Source organism: Centruroides vittatus, unplaced genomic scaffold (assembly GCF_030686945.1).
Source record: "Centruroides vittatus isolate TY-2023 unplaced genomic scaffold, ASM3068694v2 scaffold_769, whole genome shotgun sequence".
NCBI lineage: Eukaryota > Metazoa > Arthropoda > Arachnida > Scorpiones > Buthidae > Centruroides > Centruroides vittatus.
In genome coordinates this window covers 8,046-35,096 of record NW_027122717.1, presented here as the reverse complement: position 1 = coordinate 35,096, position 27,051 = coordinate 8,046, and the positions used below count along the sequence as shown (strand labels likewise).

Genomic DNA, 27,051 nt, shown 5'->3' with positions numbered 1-27,051 from the left:
TGACCAATGTTTTATAATCAAGCGCATGTATAAAACATTTTATAAGTTGTTAAACTAAAAAAAGTAAAATTTTCATCTTAGTAATTGTTAAAATAATTTAGAAAAATTTATTTTTGCTAGAACGAAGCGATAAAATAAATCAACTGTAACCAATTCACCATTACCAAAACACTTTTTGTGTGTGGAGGATCATCCAAATGGCTTTTTAGCTGAACATATGTATAAGAATGAATTATAACGTATGAATCATTGCATTGGATTTATCCGCGAGGCTTTCGATTCCTGATGGGCTATATTGTCGACCTCAATTTTAGCTTATCACGCTACAGAATTTATTCGATAGAAGATATTATATTGGATTAATTATTCTATAGTGTTTTTAAAAACAGCTTCACAATCATGCGGTGTAAGTAATTAATGTTTTATGTAAATGAGCTTTTATGTTTATAACGATACAATTCACTAATTCATCTCTCTATGACGATGAAAGCAATAGAAAAAACTCAAGATTGTTAATGGCTAAATACATAAAAAAAATATAATAGATGCTATACGTTTATTAAGATGTAACTGTTAGTTCTTGTTCGTTAATTAGATACTAAAACAATAGTAACACGTTAAAATACAGTAATCATCTGGTGGGTGAAAACTAAACAATATACGATTTATTCTTCTTATATATTAATTAGGAGGAATTTTTTTATTATTATTATTATCAACCCAATCTTCAACTGTCCTCTTAGCTTTTATATCATTAACTTTCAGTCAGACCCAATTACTCTCCAACTGGACTCTTCGACCATTCAGATTTCTAGAACTAATTAGTCAATCTCTCGCTCTTTCCTATCCCCTTACTTCATCCCCGGTTCGACAAAAACTGCTAGGAGTAATTAGTGCAATGTTACAGTGAAACTCAACGTCCTGTGGGAACTTCACTAGATTGTTCCTCTAATTAAAAGCACGCCCCTCTTGCTAATTGGAAGTCTAATTGCTACAAAAGTTCGCCATAAACAGACGTGGGGCGTATATCGTCTAGCTATGATGAGCTAAAAAGTTCCCCGGCATTACTTAACTCCCCCTACTGATTTTAGACATTACACGATGATTATGCATTTTTTTAACTTAATAATTATTAAGCTTCACAATGAATTTTTTTTATTGTCTCGTGTTTACTAAAGAATTTATCACTTTTGCGTGTTAAAGTATCTTGACATTCTCTCGTAACCTCTGTCAATCTTTCTAAAAAATTGCCCTTAGGAATACTTTCATTTTTTCGCAAACTTTTTCTAGGCACGTGACTAGAAGCAACGAATTTGGAAAATACCCTCTTGATTTATTCTTTTGCTATCACTGATTTATTTTAAATTTTTGGCGAAGGAATTTGATATTGTGAAACAATCCCTTTACGTCCCATTGTAAAACACGAACGCATAGCATTTTCCAGTTAGTTTATGGTGCGTGAAAGAAACACAATCTTCACTTTTACACAACACTGAACATACATTGGTTCCGGATGACGACCACTTGGCAGGAAAAGAAAAAAAAAAGCCAAAAAAAGAAGAAAAATTATAATAAATATGACATTTTGTATTCAGTTATCGTTTGTAAAACCCATGCTGAAGTTTAAGAGTAAGCAAATAAATTGGCGCCATCTGTTGATACGTGTTAACGTGAACAATTGACTGAAATTTCGCAACAGAAATTCAGATTATTATTGTACATAAATTTTCAAACTCTGCTAAGCTTTATATTAATTTATAAACTTTATTGATTCAATTGCTAATACATAATATACTAAAATATTATTCATTTACATAAATTCTATTTATTAAAATAAATAATTGTATTCTCTTATTACAAAATAAAACTTGCTCCCTTATACAAAATAAAATTTTTTTCCTTAACAAAATAGTTTATAAATATTTGATGAATACTTTCTACAGTTAGTTAACATTTCCTAGTTTTGTTTTCTTTAAATAAATTCATGAGTTTTACTGAATTCATAAAAGAACTTTTATAAATCAAGCTTCACAAATATATAAATTTCTTACTCTAAGTTTTAGCTGCCAATAATAATAATAAATGTTAATTGGTCCCATAATTACCTGAGACATCTTAAATAATACAAAAAAGAAAAAAAAATGGCACTGTATGGAATTAGAATTATTCAAAATTAGCAAATAAGCAAAATTGAAAAATATTATATCTTATGACATTTGCAGTGTTCCTGCTCCTTGGCCATAGCCATATCCTTTTGGTCCAAACATCTTTCCATAACAGGCTAGAAAAACAAAAATTTTGTTATATTAAAACAGTAGTATGAAAAGCTTTATGACATATTGCTTCAGTTTTAAGACACTTATTTAGTTATTTTCAAACATAGCATTAAGGTACTTCTTAAATTGGAGATATTTTATGTATTTTTAAACAATATTTTATTTGAAACACATTCATTTCTATTCTTTAATAAATTCATTTAAATTGCATTTACTTATAATTATCATTCAACATTTTTCATAAAATCTGTTTTAAAAAGTGGTATGTATCTTAAATTCAAAGCAATATGGCATACTGCACACAAAATCCTAAACAAACATATCAATTATTGGGCTGCAATTTAAAAAAATTGTAGACTTATAAATTCCCACATCTGTCTGTCTTTTCTTAATCTTGAGAATGGAGTTAGATAGATGAAAGCTGAGACCAGATGTAGAAAGCTTAAGGGCAGGAGGATCTAGTTAACTATATGCAAACTTCCAATGCAAACCAGAAGCCACGTTATTCCAATTCAAAAATTTTCCCTGAAAGGAATTAGGTAGATGACAGTCACAACTTGATTGCTAAAGGAAAAGTATGATGTACAAGGACAAGACACTATCAATTTGAAAGTAGAAGGCACATATTTTAAATTAAAAATTGCAGCCCAGCATTGTGACTGTGTCACAATAATTTGTTATATATAAATAATTTAATTATAAGTATATTCAGTAGTTGACTTTAAACATTCAAATTACAGCTATTAAAAAAAGGAAGAAAACTTCCCATAATTTATTTTTTAAAATGCAGTATTTCAATAAGATTCAGACTAAGTGACTAAAATAAAAGACTGATATGCTGCTTACTGTGCTACCTAGATGTTTCTTAATTACAAAATTATCAAACTATTTTCAGTTTTTGTCCATTTTCTGAAAATGAAGGGAGTTTATTTTAAAATATTGTGAACTGATTAAATAATTTTTGAATTAAGGTTAATTAGTTAAGGTAATTCTTGAATTTCTTGTCAGTTGTTTTAATTAATGATCATTATCATAAAATATTATAATTTTATAAGATTATTGATATATATTTTTCAATAAAACAAAATTTTTTTAAAACATTTAACTGTACAAATATCTTTGCCAGCATTTCTATTCAGTTCAGAGTGGACCTTTAAAGAAGTGAGTTGTAAAAAGCCATTCCTCTAAAAACCATATATATTTTATGAACAGACCATTTCGAGGTTTTTATAAAATATACAGTATCCATATTCTACATTTCAACAGCACGAAAATAGAGCAACTTCACAAACAGATCAAAAACATTAGCAGTTATTTTAGGTAGTTGTATGTTTAATAATTTCTTCAATTGAAAAATATCATCATCCAAAATAGTGTGTTTTGTGTTAAAAAGCATTTCATTCTGATGGTTTATGAATAATAATGTGTATTTATTTAAAAATAAATTAAAACTAACTTTTTTTGTAAATTCACATCCATATATAAAATCATCTTTCTAAAAATTTATATCTTTCTTGTATTTAAAAACATATCTTAGATTTAAATATTTCACAAGTGAAATTTAAATTTTAACTATGATGAAATAATGCAGAAAAACTGAGTTGAAATGTGTTTTGCTTGTAACATTATTAAATAAAAACTTACTTTTACAATATATTTCACCTTCTCTTTCACAAAGAGTTGTTGATTCCAATCTTTTATGACATTCTTTGCAATTGAAACAAGTTGATTTGTGCCATGCCTTATAAGAAAGAGTTATAAAATTTTCTATATTGCATATGTATATTTAGTCTACATTTTGTAAAAGGAAAATTATATGACAACTTACTGCTCCACCACCCATCATTTTCTCTGCCATATAAACAGCTTTTCCACAACGAGGACAGACATCCTTATTTTTCCACCCTGTTTTTATTGAAATTTTAGGTTCAGGAGGTGCATATAACGGAGCAATATGAGCTTGTGCTGTAGCTGGAATATTACTGCGCAAAATAATATTTTTAATTTAGTAATAAAAATCTGGTTAAATTTTATCATCATCACTTACCAAGTTGGAGGACCATGCTTGTAACCATCTCCTGTATCCATGGACAAAACGCCAGCACCTCCACCATAACCATATCCTTTGGGTCCAAAGAGTTTTCCATAGCAGGAACGACAATAAATTTCTCCTTCATGTTCAGTCAAATTACTGCTGTCAAGACGTCGATTGCATTGCTTGTTTGCTAAGAAGTAAAAGAAAATATTTCAAGACATTGCTAAAAAATTATTAAAAAAACAAGCAAAAATTTTTACCACAACAAAAGCATCGAATATGCCAAGTTTTTCCAATTGCAATCTTCTGTTCATTAAAATAAACAGTTGTAGAACAACGAGGACACAAACCAGGCATTGTCAGAAAATGAAAGTAGGAAGAAATCAACTAAATAAATAAATATAAAACTATTATCAAGTTACAGTCACATTTATAAAATATGTAATATAAAAGTCAAAATATAATATCATTCTACATTTATGTGACATTTCAGACAGATTGAAGATTTACTTTCTAATTATCATTAAAAAATAATATTTTAAACTAAATACTAAAGATTTTAACTGAATGGTCTAACACTTTTATAAAAATAGAATTTTGAACAAGAAATTTCCATATTTGTAATAATAAATAATAGTAATAATAAATGAAACATTTGCCTTTATCATTAAAGGAATTTTTTATAAACATTTTAATACCACATGTATTATTTAAAATCATTAAAAAAATTTGAAATAATAGAAAATAATCAATAAATAAATAATTTTAAAAATTTAACTTATAAATTAAATTTTTATACATGTACCAGTATTTGTGCATAATCTATTCATTTAAAAACTATTCATTATCACAAACTATTCATTTAAAAATTATGTGTAGATTTGAAAATTAAATCAACTTTCCTTAATTACAACGTGTATTCAAAAAATATTTTTCCTCTTCTAAATATTTTCTCAACATGAATTAATTATATTAATAAAAAAAAAAAAAAGCATAATTATTATGTACTTAACTTGTTTTTATTATGTATTTAAAACAAACCAAATGAAATAAGTAAAATTTATTTTAAAAATCATTATTAATATTGGTAAAACTTTCAATTCACAATGATTACAATCATAAGTGAGGTTGAGGCCAAAGTTTTAAACGCGAAAATGTGTATGTCGGATGTTCGGCGCTGCTTTCCTGTAAGCCTAGAAGTTTGACAATGGTGTTTGGAAAGTCAGTGGAATCATGCTCGACATTCCAAAAGCCAGTGTCAAAGTTCTAGGCTTACAGGAAAGCAGCGCTGAATGTCCAACATACATGTTTTCGCATTTAAAACTTCAGCCTCAACCTCGCTATAAAGACTTAAAATATGATTAATGAACATATCTACTACTTAACTACTGAAAATAGTTTAAGAAAAAAATAGATATATTTACAATCCTGTTACAACAAATTTTAATTTCTATCATAAAACTATTCATTTTAAATTCTAAAGAGTAAAAATAAAAATTATATAAGAAAATATCATATGATCTATTGCCATAACGTGTCATAAATCTCAATTTTTTATAGAATAAAAAAAACACAATTTTAATTGTTTTTGCATCCCCATTTTTATGCAACTTTGGCCCAAGTTTTTGTTTACAACCTTTTTTTTTTTCCAAGAAAATTAGAACGAATTATGCATTTAGTAACTGCATAGTATAACTTCTTGCATAACAAAATTCCCTTCATTTGACATGTGCAATCTTGTCATGAAACTATATTTGCCATTTCTATTGGTTGTTAACTTACAATGTTTTGTAGGATGCTGAGATTGTTATTTGTGCTTTTGAGGATGTGAAATCTTGAAATGTGAAATTGTGAAATTTATCATGTCAGAAAATGCAAAATTTTTGACATAGGACCTATTGCCATAACAGCAACAATATGTTCTTATCAAATCATTTTTTAGATTTTTTCATATGGTATATTAGTCACAAACTAGTCCTTGCATTAAAATTTTAATTATTACTAAAATAAACAAAAATGATATTAGCTCTGTTGCAAAGTAAGCATATATATTATTAATTAATAAATAAACACACCTGTTTTATATTCGCTGAGCTTATTGTTTTATTCCTCTGAACGTTTTCAGCCATATTCGAACAAAAATCTAAAGCCTGAAGATGGCCTATTATAGTAGGCTGAAAACGTTCGGAGGAATAAAACAATAAGCTCAGCAAATATAAAACAGGTGTGTTTATTTATTAATTGACTTAAACAGTGCTGAGAAGGAGATAGTTAGATAGATATATATTATTAATTTTAAATGAATAAAAAAACTTTCAAACTAAATGAGTTAAACAGAACTGCCAAATTTGTTCATTGATAAAGATAATTACAAACAATCAAATATGAATTAATTTGATAATATCTTCTACTGGACTGATTTTAATAATTATGATGATGATGATGATGACAATAATAATTAATTTGTAATACTATAAGTAAATTGTAATTATAAAATATCATTTTAATCTTAATTATTTAAATCATAAAGAAATTTTTAACCATTAGATTTTGTTTTAAATTAAATAAGATAAATGCAATAAACAATATGAGTTTGTATTTAAAATTAAAACAAACTAGGCCTATTTTAGAACAACATTCAGGAAAAAAAACCTAATAAATTAATTCTATCCAAAAAGCAAATAATAAAAAACAAACTAATTCATAAAACATGACTCATTGGAAAATACTGGATAATTTTTACATATAGGTTGATGATATCACACCACCGCACACAAGTAATGAAACTAAATCAACGATTAAAATAATATGTAAGATATTTTAATAAATTTATTTCTAGTTACGCTACTCATTTATAATGACATCATCAAGCTTTGACTACAAACTGCAAACGCAAACAATATTAAACAATTCATTTTATTAAGAAAAAAAAAATTATTATTCTGCAAATAATAAACTTCAAAAACATCATGTTCATCAAAATTTTTCATTTGTTCAATAATATTCTTGTTTGTTCATTTTTTCTAATGTTAATTCAACAACATTTATCTTATATTTTATAATATTTACAAGAAATATTTAACAAACAAAATGATATATCAAAATGAAAATAAAATTTAATGATTTCCCTGATACAGAAATGTTAATATGAATAAAATACTAAAAACCTGAAAACACTAGGAAGATTTTATAATTTAAAATATTCTTTGAAAATTAAAAACAGATATTGAAATTATAATCCTTCTAATGTTCTAATTAGGCCTACTATTTAAATTCAACAAGAATTAATTTATAATTTATACATTAATTGAAAGGAGGGTTTCAGTTTTCCAACTTAGTAAATGGCTGGGACTAAAAATACGGTTAAAGTATGAAATTAAAGCTCTTTGCCTATAGATGCTGCTAAACAGAGATTTGAGAAAGGTGCAATAGTTAAGACATAACATTGTACATTTGCCATTCTGCTAAGTTTACAGAACAATTATAACAATATGGTCACTGTTAAACATTGTTGACTGTTATTTTGACCATTATAAACAAGTTAACCTTCTGAATGCTTTTTATTTTTTTGAATGATTCTCCTCCTATAACTGATAATTTTATCTGAAAATAAGTTATTTATCTTAATTAATAAACTAATTACATTACAATTAGCCTATTTTCAATTTAACCATTCATTTTCTTATTTAACATTGAAGAACAAAAGAAAAAAGATGCAACAGTCTCCAACTCTCAACATCAAGACAGGCAACTAAAATGGAACCTATTCTAGGTGATGAAACTCCACAGCCAAGAATGTGAAGAAGAATATGTGTTATGACAACAATTGTTGAAGTTGCCATTGATTCTTCTCAAGGAACACAAATTCTTGATTTAGCAGAAGCTCTACAACAGGTTAGAATTAGAACCACTCATACATTACGTGAAGCTGTTGATTTTGACTTTGTATCAGATTTTGGGGATGAGATTCAGCCATTAGTCATTGCTTTAGCACAAATATAAGACTCCATCTTCTCAAAATATCTCTCAACCCAAATATTCAACCAACTTATTTCAATCATGGATCATTTTCATGTGTCCAAATTGATTGGCTTTACAGTTTGAATATGAAAAAGTCAGTAGTAGAAACAACTTTCATTTTAGTGACCCGTTGCCATAATGGAGAAGTTATATTCAACCCAGTCTCATGAGGTTGTTAATAGCATTCTGTGTGGAAAAAAGTCAACTACTTGAGAATGCATAACAACATCCAAAGGTATACCAGTTCATTGTTATTTGCTTCCTTTGTTGCCAATGAAACAATAGTTGCAGTTGGCCACTCACTCTTCAGGTTTGTCAGGATGTAAATGTATGTTCATAGACATGCAGAAACAACAGATAACAGAATGTCTAGAAATGAGACGCAATCCAAAACTAATGACAATGCTGCATGACATAACTGCTGAGGTGAACCCCTTAGTGCAATGTTACAAAATGGTTGAGCAGCAAGGACAACAACAGCAAGCCATAATTAAGTGTTCAATTATGTATACACAAGAAATGCTGTATCAAGACAATCTCATAGAAGAAATTTTTAGCTCAGACAACAATTCACTACTTGATACTTGATGAAATGTGATGTCGAGTCATTTTGTGTCCAAGTATTCATACTGTGCAGACACAAATGATAATGAACTCGTATTTTAGTTAAATAAAACCATCAATTTTGATGGGTTCCTGCTAGTTTAAATTATAATAAACAGTGTCAAACTTGAATTGATATAAGAAATCCTCGTCAGTTCAAAATTCAAGGGATAAAATAATTGCAACTTCGAATTATCTGAGATTTATGTATTTCTGTACAATATGCCAAATACCATGTAACTGATGTAATTTTTAATGAAATGAAATATGACTACATATACAGAATGCTATTTTCATTAATTAATAATTAATAACTAGAATTCCCCGTCAAGCATAACGAAATACTTTTTATGAGAAAATAGAGATTGAACTCCTCTCAAGTAGATATTCCAAGAAATTCAAGAAGAGTTGCTAATACTTCTACAAATTAAGTAGTTTATACTATCTGTTATAACGTAAAGAGCAACAAAACAAAATTTCATCTGGAGCAGACAAAAATAGTAGGAATTATAGAGAATTCACTTACACACACATAACCAGATGGATAATGACCTTTATATTAAAATCTTTCTTTATACACTACATTCTGAGTAAATATGTGTCTTTGAAAGATTCCCTTGCTGTCTTCCTTTGTAATAGAACCTTAATATTTTTTTGATGATTGATGTTATGATGCTGTTTCTGCAGCCATCAATAAACCCATTTCTTTATTACACATTGATAAAACAAAAATAAATTGTATGTACATTAGTTAGATGAGCTTTCACTTTCTAAACAACAGGCTTGTTAGACTGTTACTTTCAACTTGATAATAGAATGTCACATGGTCACTATGGAAAGATTTTTTAAAAATTTGTCATAGAAGTGACACGTTGAGACTATCTTTTTTTAAAGTTTAAACTTTAAATTTAATGAAGTATGTTTAAAATAAACCATTTGCCAAAATATTTTAAAATGCAACTTAAGAGAAATTCTCTCATCAAGCACAAACTAAATGAGGTCACTGACGACAGTGCAATGCAAGTATGATCTCTGATCTGAAATCAATAAAATGTTTATTCTATAGCTAATATTTTTGTAAAATAAGTAGCCTATACTTTCCATCAGAACATAAAAATTAATATAACCAAAATTTTGTCTGGATTAGGCAAAATTGCAGGAGTTATAAGGAATTCACACATACACATACAGACAAGGGCTTTTGTAGTAGTAGTAGAAATTATATAAATAAACTGCAGATAAATAGCACGTCTGGTGAGAACCTCACAGGCTGCCAGATAGGTTTTATAAAATGTGAAGCAAAATTCCTCAAAATTTAACTCAATTATTTTTGAAGTGGCCCAAATAGTAATAAGTCACTCAACTGTAGTAGCCTAGAGCCCTACAAATATTTCTGTCTGTTACTAGTAATCCAATCTTGCAATCTTGAAACCAAGCTGTAGTTTATGACAAGAGAAAAAAGGGTAGTCCACAGGAAAAGTGACACTCAAAAATACGTCACTGCAAAAGCAAAGCCATGTTCACCAGATTAGAGTTGATCTTGGATTATTGTTCTCTTATAGCATGGAGGCACTTCGATCTAAACAAACAAGTTAACATACATATATCACAGTTCAGACGGAATTCTCACTTAGAATTTTGGAGTAGACATATTTTCAACTAACTGGATTCCTTAACATGTAAATCTCTTTATCATTGGTTGGAACAAAAGTACAGTTACAAAGTAACAGGATTTCAAACTATCAAAGTTTGAATTAAAGAAGATTTCCTGTAATACATTATATTGATGAAAATCTATAAATAACATTCTTACTAATGAAAAACTAGTTTAACCAGTTTTAAGAGGCAGTTTTCTTACCAATTTATACTTTCTTGTAAAAAAAATTGATGCATCTTAAAGCTGGTATGCAATAGTAATCAAATTCTGCACATGGAATGGTAGTAAAAAAATAAATTCATTACAATATCACAGCACAAGGATACATCACTGAACAATATCATCACAAATGATGCATATTATAATGTGTAAAGCCATCTCTGACATTGATTGGTTTACATTAATTGTCAGACTTCATTTGTCATTTTCTGATTTGTAAGATTTTTGATGAAAACTGTTCAACTATTCTTTTGCTGTAATATTGTATTGTAGTTCTTATTTTTTCACTACTATTTTAGATGCAAAATCTCATTACTATAGCATGTTGGCTTTTGAAGTGTGCTGAATTGTTGGAACAGTGTATATTATATTTCTAAAGTTATAAGTTATGATAACATTTGAATTAATTTGTGATTCATAACATATTAAGTTAGAAACTTTAATTGATAACAGTTAATTGATTTTATATATACAGTGTTATATCCTTTCCAAAACCTATAAAGCGTAATATGCTGGATATGCTTTTTATAGGAAAACATTTCAACTTGATTTTATTCAAACAAAATGTAAAGTGAAAGATCTCAAATAAGCTTCTAAACAAAGAATAACCTACAAACTCACATTAGCAATAATGTGATATAATTAAATTATACATTTTTGAAATTTAACACAACAGTTATGTTAAGTAAGAATAGATATTAAAAATATACAAAAACTTTATTCAACCCACTATAATCTTTATTTAATATCCATGACATCCCATAAGTATATAGAAGTAACAAAACCTAAGAGGAAATCCATAATATCAATGATTGAAACAAGAAAAACTTATTGCAAAGCAAGAAAGCCATATATGTATGGCAAATTTGGCAGCCATGTTTTAAGATGCTAAAGTCGATAATGTGCAACCAGTAAATGCATTTTCATTTTAGTATACAGTATTTACATAATATTAGATTTATTCTTTTTATGTTTTAATTCACTTTTTTGGGCATTTATTTGTGTTACTTTTATCTAAATAAACAACAACTAACCCGTTACATATAAAGATGGTGGTATGGTAATCTTATATCAACTGGAAGGGAAGATCGGACCGAAGGTCCGGGTAGCGTAACTGGTAACGTGTCTGCATGGATAGCAGAAGTTGCGAGTTCGAATCCTGCTTCAGGCCGATTCTTTTCTTCCAGTTAGGCCTAAATTTATTTAAATTATTTAATTAAAATTCTAATTATTAAATTTAGGAAGAGATGGCACCTAACGCCTAACTCTAGTAGCAAATGAACTTTAATTATTAATATTACTATAGCCATTTGCTAGCCCGATAATTCGGCAGTTGTTGATCGTTACTTTTATCTTTAATTATGTGTATTTGTTGTTTTAAGTTTAAGTCAGAATGGATATCATTTAGGGTATGGGAATGAATTAATTTACTTTTTGTTATTTCTAATGGGAAAAATCGATTTGGAATTCAAACAACCTCCTGGAATGAATTAAATTCAAAATACAAGGTATTGCTGTATTTAATAATGCAATATTTCATCCTACAGAACTTAACTAAAGAAAATAACACATTTTATATTTCAAACTTAGTTTATATATATATATATATATATCTTTATGTGTGACATTAATATACAGATAATTGAGTATTATAAAATAAATATCTAAATATACCATATTTATTCTAATAGACACTGTCTATAATTTTTTCATCCTCAACTGCATTGTATATTAGTGTGTGCTTACCGTTAGAGAGTGACTAATAACCAACATGTGAAGTTGGTAAACAAATACCTGACTCTGGCAAATTTGAAAAATGTGACTTTGACATATTCCTTTTTTAAAATGTCACACTATGGTTCCCTTTATAAAAAAAATCACTAGGTATCTGAATATTTTTATCTAAAGTTGCTCTATGAAAAGTTGTACTAAAATCTATGATGAGAATCAAAAATGGATATAACTAATTTACTCTGGAAAAACTTTTGAGTAACCAAAGAAACATACTATATCTTAATCAGCCAAAATAATTCTACTTTTATTACTTATTATCAAAATCTGATTTAAATTTACTCATTTTAAAGAAAAAATTAAATACAATAAAATGCAAAACACAATGATAGAATGAATGATGTAATAAATAGGCCTGTAAAATAGTTTTTCCTGTTCCAGCTGCTATGGGAATAGTTAATTTCCTAAAGACAATTGATGTGAACATATTCGTTTAATTTAATAAAAATTATCTTCTGAAAGTATAGTATAGAGTCCATCATGTAAGATATGGATAAAATTTTGGCATAAAATGGCCATTCATCTATAAAGATAAATTTAGATATCAAAAAGATATTCATCAAAGTGTCTGTTTTCTAAGAAATTTCTTTATATACTAATTTAACAGTATTTTTCATACATTACATTTTACCACTAGTAAAACTCAAGGTTAGAGTCACCAGAGTTGGAAGAATTTTACCAACTCCAACTCCACAACACTGCTATTAATTAATGGTAATTTTTTCCACTTTATTATTATTCAAATTACAATGCAGTGTTCAACACACACACACACACACACACACACATTTATTTCAACATACAGTAAGAGTGACAATGCTGAATAGAATTTGCTATTTTTTCGGTTTACAATAAGCCTTACCTTTCTCTAGCAGAGTGTTTATTATTAGAGGGTACTTACTCTTAGAAGATGGTGCTGTTTATATATATAAATGAATTTTCTGTAAATTGCATACTTTTTGAGTTACTCCATATATTATAATATATATATTATATACAGTGTGATCGAATTTAATTAATTCACTGGAGTAATTCAAAGGATATGCAACCTACACAAACGTCATTTCACCAAAATTGTTAAACTTTAAGGGAATCATAAGAGTATGCTATTGGTTTCATCATAGATGACACAGTAATCAGTGAAAATGAGATCAACTTCCTTGTCTTAGATGGCAACTCCCTTTTTTTTTTATTGCATATTATGATTCTATATAAAAATAAATTTTATTTGGAAGATTTTTTACCCAAAAGATGCACTTGAAGTCACGAGTGTTTGAAGTTTTAAGTGGCTCCTACAGTGTACATGCATGTCTGTGAAGTTCACTGAAAAAAGGATTAAAAAAATGCTTAAAAATCATAAGAAAACTATTATTTGGTGGAATCATTCTCTCTTTCTTCTTCAAATAGTGAACTGATGCAAAAACTTGTGCAAGTGTGTTAGTCATCAAGCTTGTAATAAACAGATATTGATTTTGATTCCACCAAATAACAATAGTTTCCTACTGAATTTTTTAAACATTTTTCTTTCTTTATTCAGTGAACTAACTTCAAAGATATGCACATGCAAACTAGGGTTACCAACTTTCTTATATGAAAAAGTAGTTTGTTATATATATTTGTTGATTAACTGTAAATCATAAAACATTAAATAGATTATAAACAGGGTTTTAAACTCAATATTAGAATTTTACTGTTACACAATGCCACCCTAATTGAGTCTAAATTTTATTTGCTTGTCTGACTGATTAATAGTAGGGTCTTTCTCTTTCTGTTACTGTAGTGAGTAAAGACAAAACTATTACTTTGGAATAAGAAAATAAAATATTGGAATGCCATCTGCTGGTAATATTTCAGAGATAATAAAGTAAAATTAAACAAACACAAATAATTAAAATTGTAGTAAAATGGAGGATAGTAGATAACACAATTCAATGAAGGACTGTACTCCCAAATGAAGATGGCTGGAAACCCTAGTGCATGTTGCGGCAGCACATAAAACTTCAAATGCTCATAATTCTAAGTGTATCTTTTGAAAAAAATGTTTCAGATAAAAGTTTGTTTATTTCTTTATGAAGGATCATAATACAAAATAAAAATTGGCAGTTCCCATTTAAGAAAATGAAGTTTCTACATTTTCACTGATTGTAGTGCTGTCATCTATGGTGACACTAATAGCACCTTCTTGTGGCCCCCTTAAAGTCTAACAATTCTGGTGCAATGAATTTTCTGTAGGATGTATATTTTTTGAGTTATTCTAGTGGAGTGATTAAAATGGACCTTCATGTATATATTTATTTAACTATGGAATGAAATGCATTATTTGATTTAAATATAATAATGTCACATTAGTGGTACTGTGTTACCAAGGTAAATTAAAAATTGTAGAGGTAAGATTAAATTGTACTGTAATAAAACACACAATAATAAAAACAAGATGGAAGTTCTACAGGTTCATAACACATCGTCCATACTGTATCTGTCTTTCTGTCTGTCTTTTTTATCTAATGTTGACCACCATCCAGTTTTTAACAGCCTTATAAATCGCAAGTGCTTTAAATATTTCAAATGTTTAGTATCTGATGTCTGATGTAATAAACAAGCCTCATCAAAATAGACTCACATGTCACTGTTCAAAGAGTATGCTGCAAGTGCTGAATTGGACTGTTTCTTACTGATGATGTGTACATGCTCATTTACTCTTAAAACAAGGATTCTGATAGTCACTCTGATGTATACTAAAGAGCAGTCTACTCAAGTGTCATGTAATGGATTAGCACCCAGAAAACAACCAGTTTTTTGCTGTGATGAATGTTTTGAAAAAGACATTGTGTTCATAAGAATCATCAGCCTTAACTGGATCCCAAATCCAGTATACATGGTAGAAAAATTTTATGTTATGTGATGATGGGATCATCAAAGAATTATCCATTTCAAGTTGTTACCATGCACCAAAATTTACTGCAAATGTAAACATTCAAGAGTTTGAGCAGCTTCAACTTAAAACTTCAAGAAAAGCATCCTTCACTTGTTAACAGAAAATCACTTTACTGCAAGGCTGCACACAGCAAAGAAAAATTTTGAAGTTTGGCTGGTCTATTTTGCCTCTTCCATCTTATTTACTGAACCTGGCTGATCTCTTTCCATCTTTTCCATGCACTGAAAAATGCTTTAAATGGACAACACTTACAAAATGATCACCAGGTTCAGGAGTTCATACAGAAATTTTATTTCAAAACCACCAGAATATTATTCAACAGGAATTGAAAAGTTGCCTGAAAAATGACAAGTCATCATCAATAATGACAGTGAATATACTGTATATTAAATTAAAGTGTATTGTTGTAAATTTTATTGGCAAATAAAATTTAAGTAATACTGTAATTTAAACAATTTATTTAGCCTATATGTTTCTGTGACATTATTATTGTATCTAAATAATGATGCCACTTTTGTTACTATTTTATTAATTTATTAGATTTAGAAAGAAAAAAAATACAATAAAACAAAGTTTTAAAGAAAAATAAGATCTATGTTCTAACAGATTCAAACATATTTTGTATATAGAACATTGGAATAAGTTCTGAGATCTAAAAAAGCATTTAATCAAAAATAAATGTTTGACTCATTGAGTTATAGTGATCCTAAAAAATAATAAATGATAGTGCTGATAGTTATAAGAAAATTAAGCAATCTCTTCAAAAAATTTCCCATTGTTTGATTTAGCTAATTTTAATCACATATTCCAAATATAACAGTTATAATTTCCAACTTTTAAATATTTTGCTAGAAACACTGCTCTCTTTCCAATTAATTAATTAGGGGAAAAGAAGTTTGATTAGTGAACGTAAGCTATAAATACTTGATTTTTTTTTTCCCTTTAAAGAATTGTAACTTCAAACAGTTTTATTGAAAGTATCTCATACTGAAATTAGACAAAACTATATATATAAAACTTAGAAACATTTTACATTTTTTCATTAATTTGTATTTGCTTGCATTAATAAAATATAAAATGAATTCAAAAAGTTGTAGAAATAGGTCAACAAATCAGAACATGTTAGGCTATAAACAAATTTGTTTATTATTTCTCAAAATACTCACCCTGAGATTCAATACTGTTTCTCTAACTCAGAAAACATTTAAAAAATCAGCTTCTTCCAGGAACTCCAATAACCACCACCTTATAAGTTGCTGAGGGAATTTTTAATTAAGAAAACTAACGTTTTCGATCTATTCCATAGATCATCTTCAAGTTTAAACTGACGAACAAAAATAATTCCAAAGAATGGAACACAACATATTTAAATTCAAAAAAACCGACAACAGAGCAACTAATTAAAATTAGAATTAAAGCGCAAAAAATACCCAAATGTAAACTAACAAACACATAACAATATTAAAGTTATTAGTACACGCTAAAATCATTTAACAGATAATAAAATATTAAGGTTCTCCAAATACAAAACACATCGCAACTCATGAGCCATTTGTAAGTCTCTTAATTGCAAACTTCCAAGCTGACGGTAATCCTTCAGCGTCCCTGGCATTAATGCATCTATTCTTGAGTCTACTCTTGTAAATTTCTATTTTTTCCGCCGTCTTTGCTAAAGTTGGAGAATATATTTGTTTGACGATTTCCGCCTCTTCCCATCCAACGACGGATCCTTCGGCCTGGGCCATCTGGGCCAGTACCGTTGCGTTAGAATTCTTCCTTACATCATATTTGTGTTCTTTGACTCTTACACCTAGGTTTCTTGTTGTAACCCCTATATACTCCTGTTTTAGTCCTAATTGCCGGTTTTCAAGGACTCCAGCTCTATCCTCTTTCTTAATCTTTCCTTTATCAGTTCTCAGAATTTTGTAGAGGTTCGGGGCTCGTTTGAAGATCAATGTTGATTTTTTAATGTCCGCTATCTCCTTCATAATGCCCTGTACATTTTTGTTGAAAGTAAACTTAGTATATCCACTAGGTCTTTGTTTAGAGGTTCTTGTGTCACTCTTTTCAAACTTCCTCACGATACCATTAATTACGCTTCTTCTGTAGCCCAAGCTCTCTGCTATTCGCATGATCCTGTCGATTTTGTTAACCCTGTCTATAACGTTATCGCAATAAGTAAAGAGATAGGATGAAGGAGATAGCGAACATTAAAAAATCAACATTGATCTTCAAACGAGCCCCGAACCTCTACAAAATTCTGAGAACTGATAATGGAAAGATTAAGAAAGAGGATAGAGCTGGAGTCCTTGAAAACCGGCAATTAGGACTAAAACAGGAGTATATAGGGGTTACAACAAGAAACCTAGGTGTAAGAGTCAAAGAACACAAATATGATGTAAGGAAGAATTCTAACGCAACGGTACTGGCCCAGATGGCCCAGGCCGAAGGATCCGTCGTTGGATGGAAAGAGGCGGAAATCGTCAAACAAATATATTCTCCAACTTTAGCAAAGACGGCGGAAAAAATAGAAATTTACAAGAGTAGACTCAAGAATAGATGCATTAATGCCAGGGACGCTGAAGGATTACCGTCAGCTTGGAAGTTTGCAATTAAGAGACTTACAAATGGCTCATGAGTTGCGATGTGTTTTGTATTTGGAGAACCTTAATATTTTATTATCTGTTAAATGATTTTAGCGTGTACTAATAACTTTAATATTATTATGTGTTTGTTAGTTTACATTTGGGTATTTTTTGCGCTTTAATTCTAATTTTAATTAGTTGCTCTGTTGTCGGTTTTTTTGAATTTAAATATGTTGTGTTCCATTCTTTGGAATTATTTTTGTTCGTCAGTTTAAACCTGAAGATGATCTATGGAATAGATCGAAAACGTTAGTTTTCTTAATTAAAAATTCCCTCAGCAACTTATAAGGTGGTGGTTATTGGAGTTTATGTTTTTTGCTGAGTATGTTTATGTTCAATATTCTTCCAGGAAATAAAATTTTCTTTAATTTCTCTTGTATAACTTCTATTGACTCAAATCATTTTCCTTTTAAAGCTGAAACTGCTATTCTTCCACAACTACCCTATTCCCCTTGACCTAGCTTTTAATGACTATTTTTTTCTACTCAAAGTTCAGAAGGAAAAAAAAAAAAAACACCTTTAAAATCATCACTTTCACCAAGACACTAACAAACATTTTTCAATATGTATATATAGCTCATACAAAAACAGATTGGAACCAGAATCTACATAGAACAACAAACAATGAAAATCTTCAGTAAGTTATATTGATAAAACTCTATATCAGCTCTAATGGTAATCACAAAATCAAAATCAATACCTCCAATAAAATTTTAATAATTTACAAAGTACAGTACAAAGTTAGTGCTGCTACATATGGTATATGACAAGAACATTATAGTATGCCTTTGCTTATGCTCTGCCATTTGCATCAATGTGATTCAGTTGACACATCAGTTATTAAAAATACAGTAATAAAAATTTAGTATAAATGAACACATTATTAATCTTAATATTTAAGTTTACCAAGCAAAGATTTTGGTTGGAAATATTTGTGATAGTCTGCTGGAGTTACAGTTGCTGTATGCCACTTATTATTAGAAGTGCTGTTCCACTTGTTTACAATGCATTTTATGTTTGCTGTATAAGTTGGCCCATAGTTTTGGAGAAATTTTTTCATATGATGGCATATACAATACAAATTATTCTTGCAATCATATTTTAAATCTAGTATTCAAATGAATTTAACATTTTTAAGATTAAAAAATTAAAATTAAAAAAGTAGGTGAGAAAGTGCTTCATGAAATTATCATGCAACACTATAAATATTTAAATTACAGCAATTTAACCACTTAAAAGGAGTTTTTTGGATGAATAAACCAAAATCTTATCTTAATCCTTCAAATCCAACACTCACTAGAGGTAAGAATTACTCAGAAGACAATTAATTCTCAAATATTTTATTTAAATGCATTTTGTATCGGAATTCTCACCAATCCCTCTTCAGTGAAGTATAATCTGCAACAGTGCCTACACTGATATTTTGGACTCTATGAAATCAACCACAGTAACCATTCGAAAGACATAATATTTCAGTTTATTCGACTTAAAAACCCCTTTTAAGTGGTTATAAAAGTGTATAAAAAGTTATTTTAAAGTATAATAATCTTTACTAATAAAATGAAGAGAAAAGGCTTATTATTAGGCTTAGCAATCTGTAGTGCTGTACTAACTTTAACCCCTACCGTACCGAAATAAAGTACAGTATCTATTAAAAATATAATTCTAAAAATAAACCATTTTTAGAATTGAAGCTGCTCACCATATACTCAATATGCAATCAAACACTTCTGCCATACCATCAAATGTTGGAACTTTGTCATCTTTACAGACCACCATCCATTCACATTTGCATTTTACCAGAAACTGGAAACTTGCTCCACATGTCAGCTTTGGCATCTTGATTACATCACACAGTTCAGTACACATCACTGGCCCAACAACATTGTGGCAGACACCCTTTCTTGGATCAACAAGATATGACTTCTCATGACAGACTTTACCGCCATAGCAAAAGCACACACTAATAATGATGAACTACCTGCCCTACTCATGAATGAGAAAACATCACTTATGCTACAGCCACTTCAAATCAGCCCATCACTACAGTTATATTGCGACACAAAGGACAACAAGGTACGACCATACATACCTCCCCAATTTTGCCATCAAATCCTCTCTTCCATGTACGATTTGGCCCACTCAGATACTTGTGCCAAATATAGTTCAAGAACATTTTGTGTGGCCTTCAATGCAGCAGGACATCACTAACTGGACCCATTCCTGCATAAGTTGCCAATGCGCCAAAGTGAATCAGCATACCAACAGCCCTCTTCAGAGATTCAACCTTCCATCTAATCAATTTGCACATGTGCATCCTGAACTTGTTGAACAACTTCCCGCTTCAGATGGATCTACCTACCTAGATAGATTCGTGAGGTGTTCTGAAGCTGTTCCCCTCCATCATCTCTGCTGAAACAGTTGCTCGCATTTTCATCTCTCATCAGATCTCCAGATTCGGTATACCCTCTGTCATCATCACCAATCAAGACCGACAATGCCAATCTCACCCATTCTCTTCCCTAACAGCTATATACATAAAACACCATACCACCCATCGGCCAATAGTTTAGTTAAACGATTCCATCGTTTCCTAAAACAAGCTCTCAGATATCATGAACAACAGTGGACAGAATCCTTCCCAATCGTTCTTTTTGGCCTCTGATCTGCATTAAAAGAGGACATCAACAGTACTTGTATTGAGATGGTGTACAGCACAACCCTTTGTCTCCAGGCAGTTTTTTCATCATTTGCAGGAACCATCAGCAAATCCATCCTTTCTCCACTGCTTATGGTCCACAATGCAGTCACTTACACTGACTCCAACGTCTGCACATGTAAAACTCTCATATTTTGTTCACTTGGTGCTCAACACCTACTCACACGTTTTCATGTGGATAGAAGGGCATATAACTTCTCTGACTTCCCAGTTCCCAGTTACTATGCAGACACCCAAGCATTTCATGATCCTAGCCAACAGAAAAACAACAACAGTTAACATCAACCAACTGAAACCGGCATTTTTGAACAGTGAAAATGTCAACAAACCATCAAACTTGTCATACACGACAACACATCCAGACTTCCCGGAATGACCAACTATAAACACTCTGAGTGAGTCTGCACCTATCAACATGATGACATTCTGGAAGAAGGGTTAGGTTCAACCCCCAATATCTTTAACTTCATACCTTCAATACTGGGGGAAGTACTGGGGTGACACCATTGGTCATAAATCCAAAAGTTGCCACCAGGAAGAATGCCAAGAACTTAATGGACCTGGCAACCTGACTCAAAATCTCACTTTTCATTTGAACCTTGTTATGCACACGCGTGATGTTTCTGTGTTACCTCAGTACTATCACACTGTAGCTCATATAACCTAAGAAATTAAAGGTTAAATTATTAAATCTTCTTCTGTAGCCTGGTATTATATCATAAGATAAATCATTGCCTCCTGAATAAGGAACTTGGTAATTAATTACAAACTAGTGCTACAAAGTGTATTTTGACTGTGAAACACATAAATGGAAACGAATTAAAGCAAAAAAACCAAACTTTTATTTCAAAATCCTTTGGCAGAAAGCAGTAACAGTGCTGCTTCCAGAAATGAATTCTTTTCATCTTTGACTACAGCTTTCTTATATTCTGGGATCCCTCTAAGTAAGGTCAACCTCCAAGTCTGAAAACTTATTGGAGTTGGACTAGCCAAAAAATTCCTGATGAATATATACATATATAAATGTCATATAGAGACTAGTGTTTAAGCATTTTTTATAAAGAGGCTTTCATAACTAAAACAGCAATATTGGTACTTTTTCAGGTTTTAGTATCTGAAAATAGGGTGATCTTAGATTCAGTGGTATCTTACAATGTAATATGTGAAAATTAGCACACATTAATGCTATTTTATTTTTCTGTCACTAATTCTGCTGATTATTTTATTAATTTTATTACATCAATATTGGTAATAGCAAATATTTAATAAATCAAATTGACTTTGCTCAGACTTGTTAGACTTTGACTTGTTAGACTAAGCAAAGTTTAATAAATCGACTTTGCTCAGTCTTGTTAGACTGAGCAAAGTCGATTTATTAAACTTTGCTTAAAGTTATTAAATATTTATAGAAACATTGTTAAGTACTTGGATGAAAATTCCAGAAAAAGTGCACAGTCTTCTCAAGAAATGTTGCATTTCTGATGCTTCAAATGGCACTGAAGAAGTTTGTTTGTGGAAGCATGTGAACATCAAATCCATGTGATTCATAAGAAAGAAAGTGAAAAGATTTGAAACTTCAATACTTTGGAAGATATATATGTCTTCTTACTCTACCGTGCAATTAAAATTGAACAAATTTATATCAACAGAATTGATTCTGTTGACATAAATTTGTTTTGCAATGTTGATTTTCCCAAAAACATATATGTGAACAAGAGTGTAGAAATTAAGCTGCATCTTAGATTCAAAGGCATCTTATATTCAAATAAATATGGCATATAAAACATTTCTAACATGTTATAGAAAATATAAATGGAATATCAGATCTAAACCAAAAGTGAACAAAATGGTATTGCATAGATATTTAATGTCAACATCATTTTAAATGAAATAAATTCCTGACCTGAAAAAATAATTTTCTTTGTTTCAAGAATTGTCAAAATATATATATTTCAGTTTTATACTCAGTTCCTCCAATATTCCAATACTTTGATAAAATTATTATATCCAAGATAAATTATTTATATGATTACAATCACATAAAATTTCAAAATGACCTTAAGAAACTGCTGACTTTATTTCACTAAAAAATTATTGTGTTGTAATATGTAACTGGGTGACTTATTACAATTTCACAATTATTAAATTGTAAAATATAGTAATTTAAGTAAATCTGTACATAAATTATATAGTAATAATACATATAATAATAATAAATAAAAGTTTTTTCTTAGCTATAATTTGCATTATTAATTTTCATTGCTATCATTTTCTATCTGAAACATGACAGTAGTATTATTTCACATAGAACTTAATGAATGTTCTAAATAGCTAATAAGTATTATTCATGTGTACAGTTTAAGAAGAGGAAATCTTGAAAAGCATATTATTGTACTGTACATGATGGGAAGGGAAGAAGGTTGATGTATTATCTATGTGGACTTTTTAGTGTATTAGTGGCATATGAATTTGTTCCTATAAGAATACTTACTAGTTATGTGAATAAATTGTCAGTTAGAAAATATTTGCAGAACTTTTTAGTCATTTCTTCAACATCAGTAGTTCATCAGTAACAAAAGTAGTTCAAAAACTATATATGTAATTAATTGACAGAACCCTTTTCTGCACAGCAAATAATACAAGTTACATATATAAATACATATTATGATTTCTTCACACAACAATTTGTAATTACAGTATATAGAAAATAATTTTAAATCAATGATGCAATAAAAATCTGACCCACATAGCAACAAACAACTTTATAACAACAATCTGGAAAAAATATTTCACATCTAAATACCACAAATGTTTATATAAATTTTTCTGAATGAAATGAAATTCTATAATATAAAATTATTACTCATACCTAATAATAATACCAAAACTGTTAAATTGATCAATTTGATGTTAGTTTATATTAATTAAATACATAACATTACATAAATAATAAATATCTCAATATAAATATATAGTTTATACATGATAATAATAAATGATATATAATATTTTATGATTAAAGTTTAAAAATTACTTATTAATCATAATTGAAACTTACTTAAGGGAAACAAGAAGGCATTTGATCTGAATTTAAATTTTTAGAGTTTGTTACTCAACATATGCACTAAATTCGTTTAAAAATCTCAGGATTGGATGATTTCGTTAACTGTTTACAAAATTTAATAGATCGACAAATATAAATAATTACAAATAACCCAAAAACAACTTATCATATCCCGAATCGCAACAGAAATAAACAGAAATTTTGAAAATCTTAATTAACGCCATCTATCATTTAATTTCAAACATCATCCTAAATGCACCTAACCTGAAACTTGTAAAATCTTAACTATATGAACGTTAGGAATTACATATTAAAGTATGAATAAAATGTTTTATTTATAATATAATTATAGTAAGAAAATAAGTCATCGTTTTTAATGATTTTCGAAAATTGTAACAATTCTAATCTGAAATTCTAATTATGTAAATGAACTCATTTGTTGAAAACAACAATTATGTCGTTTAGAATGAAGTATATTTTTAAAGATTTTTTCAAATTAATTAGTACAAAGATATTAAATGCATACCTTAATTAAAACGAAATCAATTGGATATCACATTTAAGGAGCTTCTTTTATCAAGGAAATAAACCTGAAATAAATCTGAATCGAAATGTCGAATTTTTCCGGATTAGATTATTTTCAACCGGATTTATTATCTCTGTCACTCACCCATGTCGAGTGATTAAGGCTATAAAGGTTCACAATATTCGTTGAACTTCCTTAGTAAATTATTAAAAAATTGGAAACGAATTTTATGTTGAAAGAAAAACTTGTGGCTTACTAAAAATTTTAGGAAAAGACATTTTAATTATTTTGAAATTATTTGGTGATCTTATCCAATGTAAATAATACAACATGATCTCATTCTGAGATATTACAGATGATCCATACCAGAATTTCATTCCAATGTACTGTAATAAATTACAATTCATTAAAAATGTAACGACCATTTGCAAATGTTGAAACCTGATTTTTGAATATTTGTCAAATAGTGCAGCTCTTTCAACTCTGCTATGAGGCGAAATGATACTCCTTTCCTTTAAATTACTCTCTCTCTCTCTCTCTCTCTTTTTTAACTCTCCGCGTTGTAGGAACCAGGAAGGCCTTTTAAGCAAGTTCATTGTGGGTTCAATTACATCCACAATAAAGCAGCTGGGTGTTGAGAGACAAGACGTGACTTACCTAAACGGACTATTCCTGAGATTTTTCGACAGGTCCGAATTCGACTTCGGGTTTCCACTGTAACCGCTCAGCAATTCAGCTGTCAGTTAACTGTACAAGTTCATACGAAAAAGAGTTCGAATAAGGCTTCGATCTTAGATCGTGATATTCACGTCTAAGATGGAAGATTAGCCGCCAAAGACACTTTGGGAATTTGTGCAAAGTTCTGAACTGAGAGCTGTAAATAAAACTTGTATAAAGTTGTCATTATTTCCATGTCTGAAATAACAAGCGTCGGCAGATATAAACCACATTTGTTCGTGCCGTTGGATTTCGACTCGAAACACCTTTATAAATTTTCCCGTTTATTGTTACAAAAGAATAATTGTTAATCATTAAGTTAATTCTTCAGCTCCTGTCGATCGTCTCATAAAGACGGTTTTACCGTCTTTATGAGACGATCGTCTTGAGATCAACAGTTTATAAGATCACTGTGAGGTTCGGTCGGCGCCGGGCCCGCGATGATATGGCTGACGAGGAGGATGTAAGGGATCACTTAGTTCTTGAAATATCGAACATTCCGTCGCACGGCGGTTCTCTATTTTTCTTCCGAGTTTCTCGGTGATAAGGTCGAGCTGGACTGATGTGAGCGAACAGAAATTATACAGACGATACACGGAGAGAAGAGCGGTTTTTGAGATGAAAGGTCGAAGAAGCGTGGTTCTTCGAAGAACTATCGGAGAAGCGCTTGAATTACGGGTTTATATAAATTTTAAGCGCGGACCGAACAATTTAATTGGTCCTTAATCCTGTTCTTTTCTTCCCGACTGGTCATTTCTTTGTCTCCAAGTTGAACGATACCTGATCGAGGTGCGGGAAAGGTCGAATCTCGATGTTAACCCGACACAGCATCTCGATCTTGGACAGTGGGATGTTTAAACGATCTTTGGAACTTTTTCTCGTATTTCTATAAGTTTTGTTTTCTCTCTTGCCATAAATTTCTATACATCTCGTGATAATTATTTATCGATAAAAATAATATAGAGAACTTCAAGTTTGCTGTAATTTTGTCCTATTTACGAGCATCCAAGCTAAAGTTCGTCGTCCCGATTTGACACGTGAACTCGGGTTGTCCGACAATTACATCTATTATTATTTTTCCCTTTCCTTCGCGTAGTGTTTATCTAACGAAATTCCTTTCCGTAGAGAAAAGCTTCTAAATAGAATTTTTGTGAGGGATTCGGATCTCATCGGAACCTCACAGAAATATCATTTCAAAATTTATTACTATGTCGAATGCAAAACATTAAATATGCTATGCCAAGTGAAGATTCTATTTTGTCACTGATTAATTTATTAGAACCAAAAAAGGTAAAGTCACTAAGTCACAAATGTCTTCGTATAATTTCTTGAAATGTACTGGAACTTTGTAGAGAGTTAATGATCATTGACAGAGTCCGATCATTAACTCTCTACAAGTACCAAAAGGTGTGTCAAACTTTGTTGCATCGGATTTTGGAATCGCTAGGCCAAATGGAACAATGATTTCACTAAAATATGTTTGCAGTCAGTGTCTGTGCCTTTCCAATTCAAATGCATATTGCTCAGTGGCGTGGCCGTCATTGGAAGCGATGGAAGCGCCGATTTCACCTTCCAATGACCTTCCCTTGTATTTTATAAAATATAAATTTTCATATTTTAACGTGCTTTCCATTAATTAAAATTAATATTTTATTATAACTGCATTATGTATCTTTTACAAATTTCTATATTACATGTGAAAAAAAACGATAAGATTGCTATTGTATATTCGAATAATTCAGTGGCGGAAGGAATGTCGAAACCGGGTCAGTTTCTAATCAGCCAGATTATTTAGGCATTAGCACATGCGGTTTACAGAGCACCAACCTCACCCGGTTTAGCTG

At 29.9% G+C, this 27,051-nt stretch overlaps 1 protein-coding gene across 2 annotated transcripts; it reads right to left on the bottom strand.

Annotated features, from left to right (window-relative positions):
* Positions 1-1,977: 1,977 nt before the first annotated feature.
* On the bottom strand, positions 1,978-24,528 carry LOC136989814 (cysteine and glycine-rich protein 1-like). 2 transcript variants are annotated; one of them, XM_067288088.1, is made up of 6 exons: positions 24,491-24,528; positions 4,572-4,698; positions 4,324-4,501; positions 4,105-4,258; positions 3,921-4,017; positions 1,978-2,281 (listed from the first exon to the last, which is right to left on the bottom strand). In XM_067288088.1, the coding sequence occupies exons 2-6, from the start codon at positions 4,666-4,668 to the stop codon at positions 2,208-2,210; spliced, it is 600 nt and encodes a 199-aa protein (XP_067144189.1). In that variant the 5' UTR covers positions 4,669-4,698; positions 24,491-24,528; the 3' UTR covers positions 1,978-2,207. The 2 variants fall into 2 exon arrangements, with proteins under 2 accessions (XP_067144189.1, XP_067144188.1); XM_067288087.1 differs by lacking the exon at positions 24,491-24,528 and adding an exon at positions 23,959-24,178.
* Positions 24,529-27,051: the final 2,523 nt, after the last annotated feature.

Excerpts from the sequence above, each read along its gene's own strand:
- LOC136989814 (XM_067288088.1), bottom strand. The coding sequence starts at position 4,668 with ATGCCTGGTTTGTGTCCTCGTTGTTCTACAACTGTTTATTTTAATGAA. Across the intron at positions 4,018-4,104 it reads AAATGATGGGTGGTGGAGCA|GCATGGCACAAATCAACTTG; the intron begins GTAAGTTGTCAT and ends CTTTCTTATAAG. Across the intron at positions 2,282-3,920 it reads AGGTGAAATATATTGTAAAA|CCTGTTATGGAAAGATGTTT; the intron begins GTAAGTTTTTAT and ends TTGTTTTTCTAG.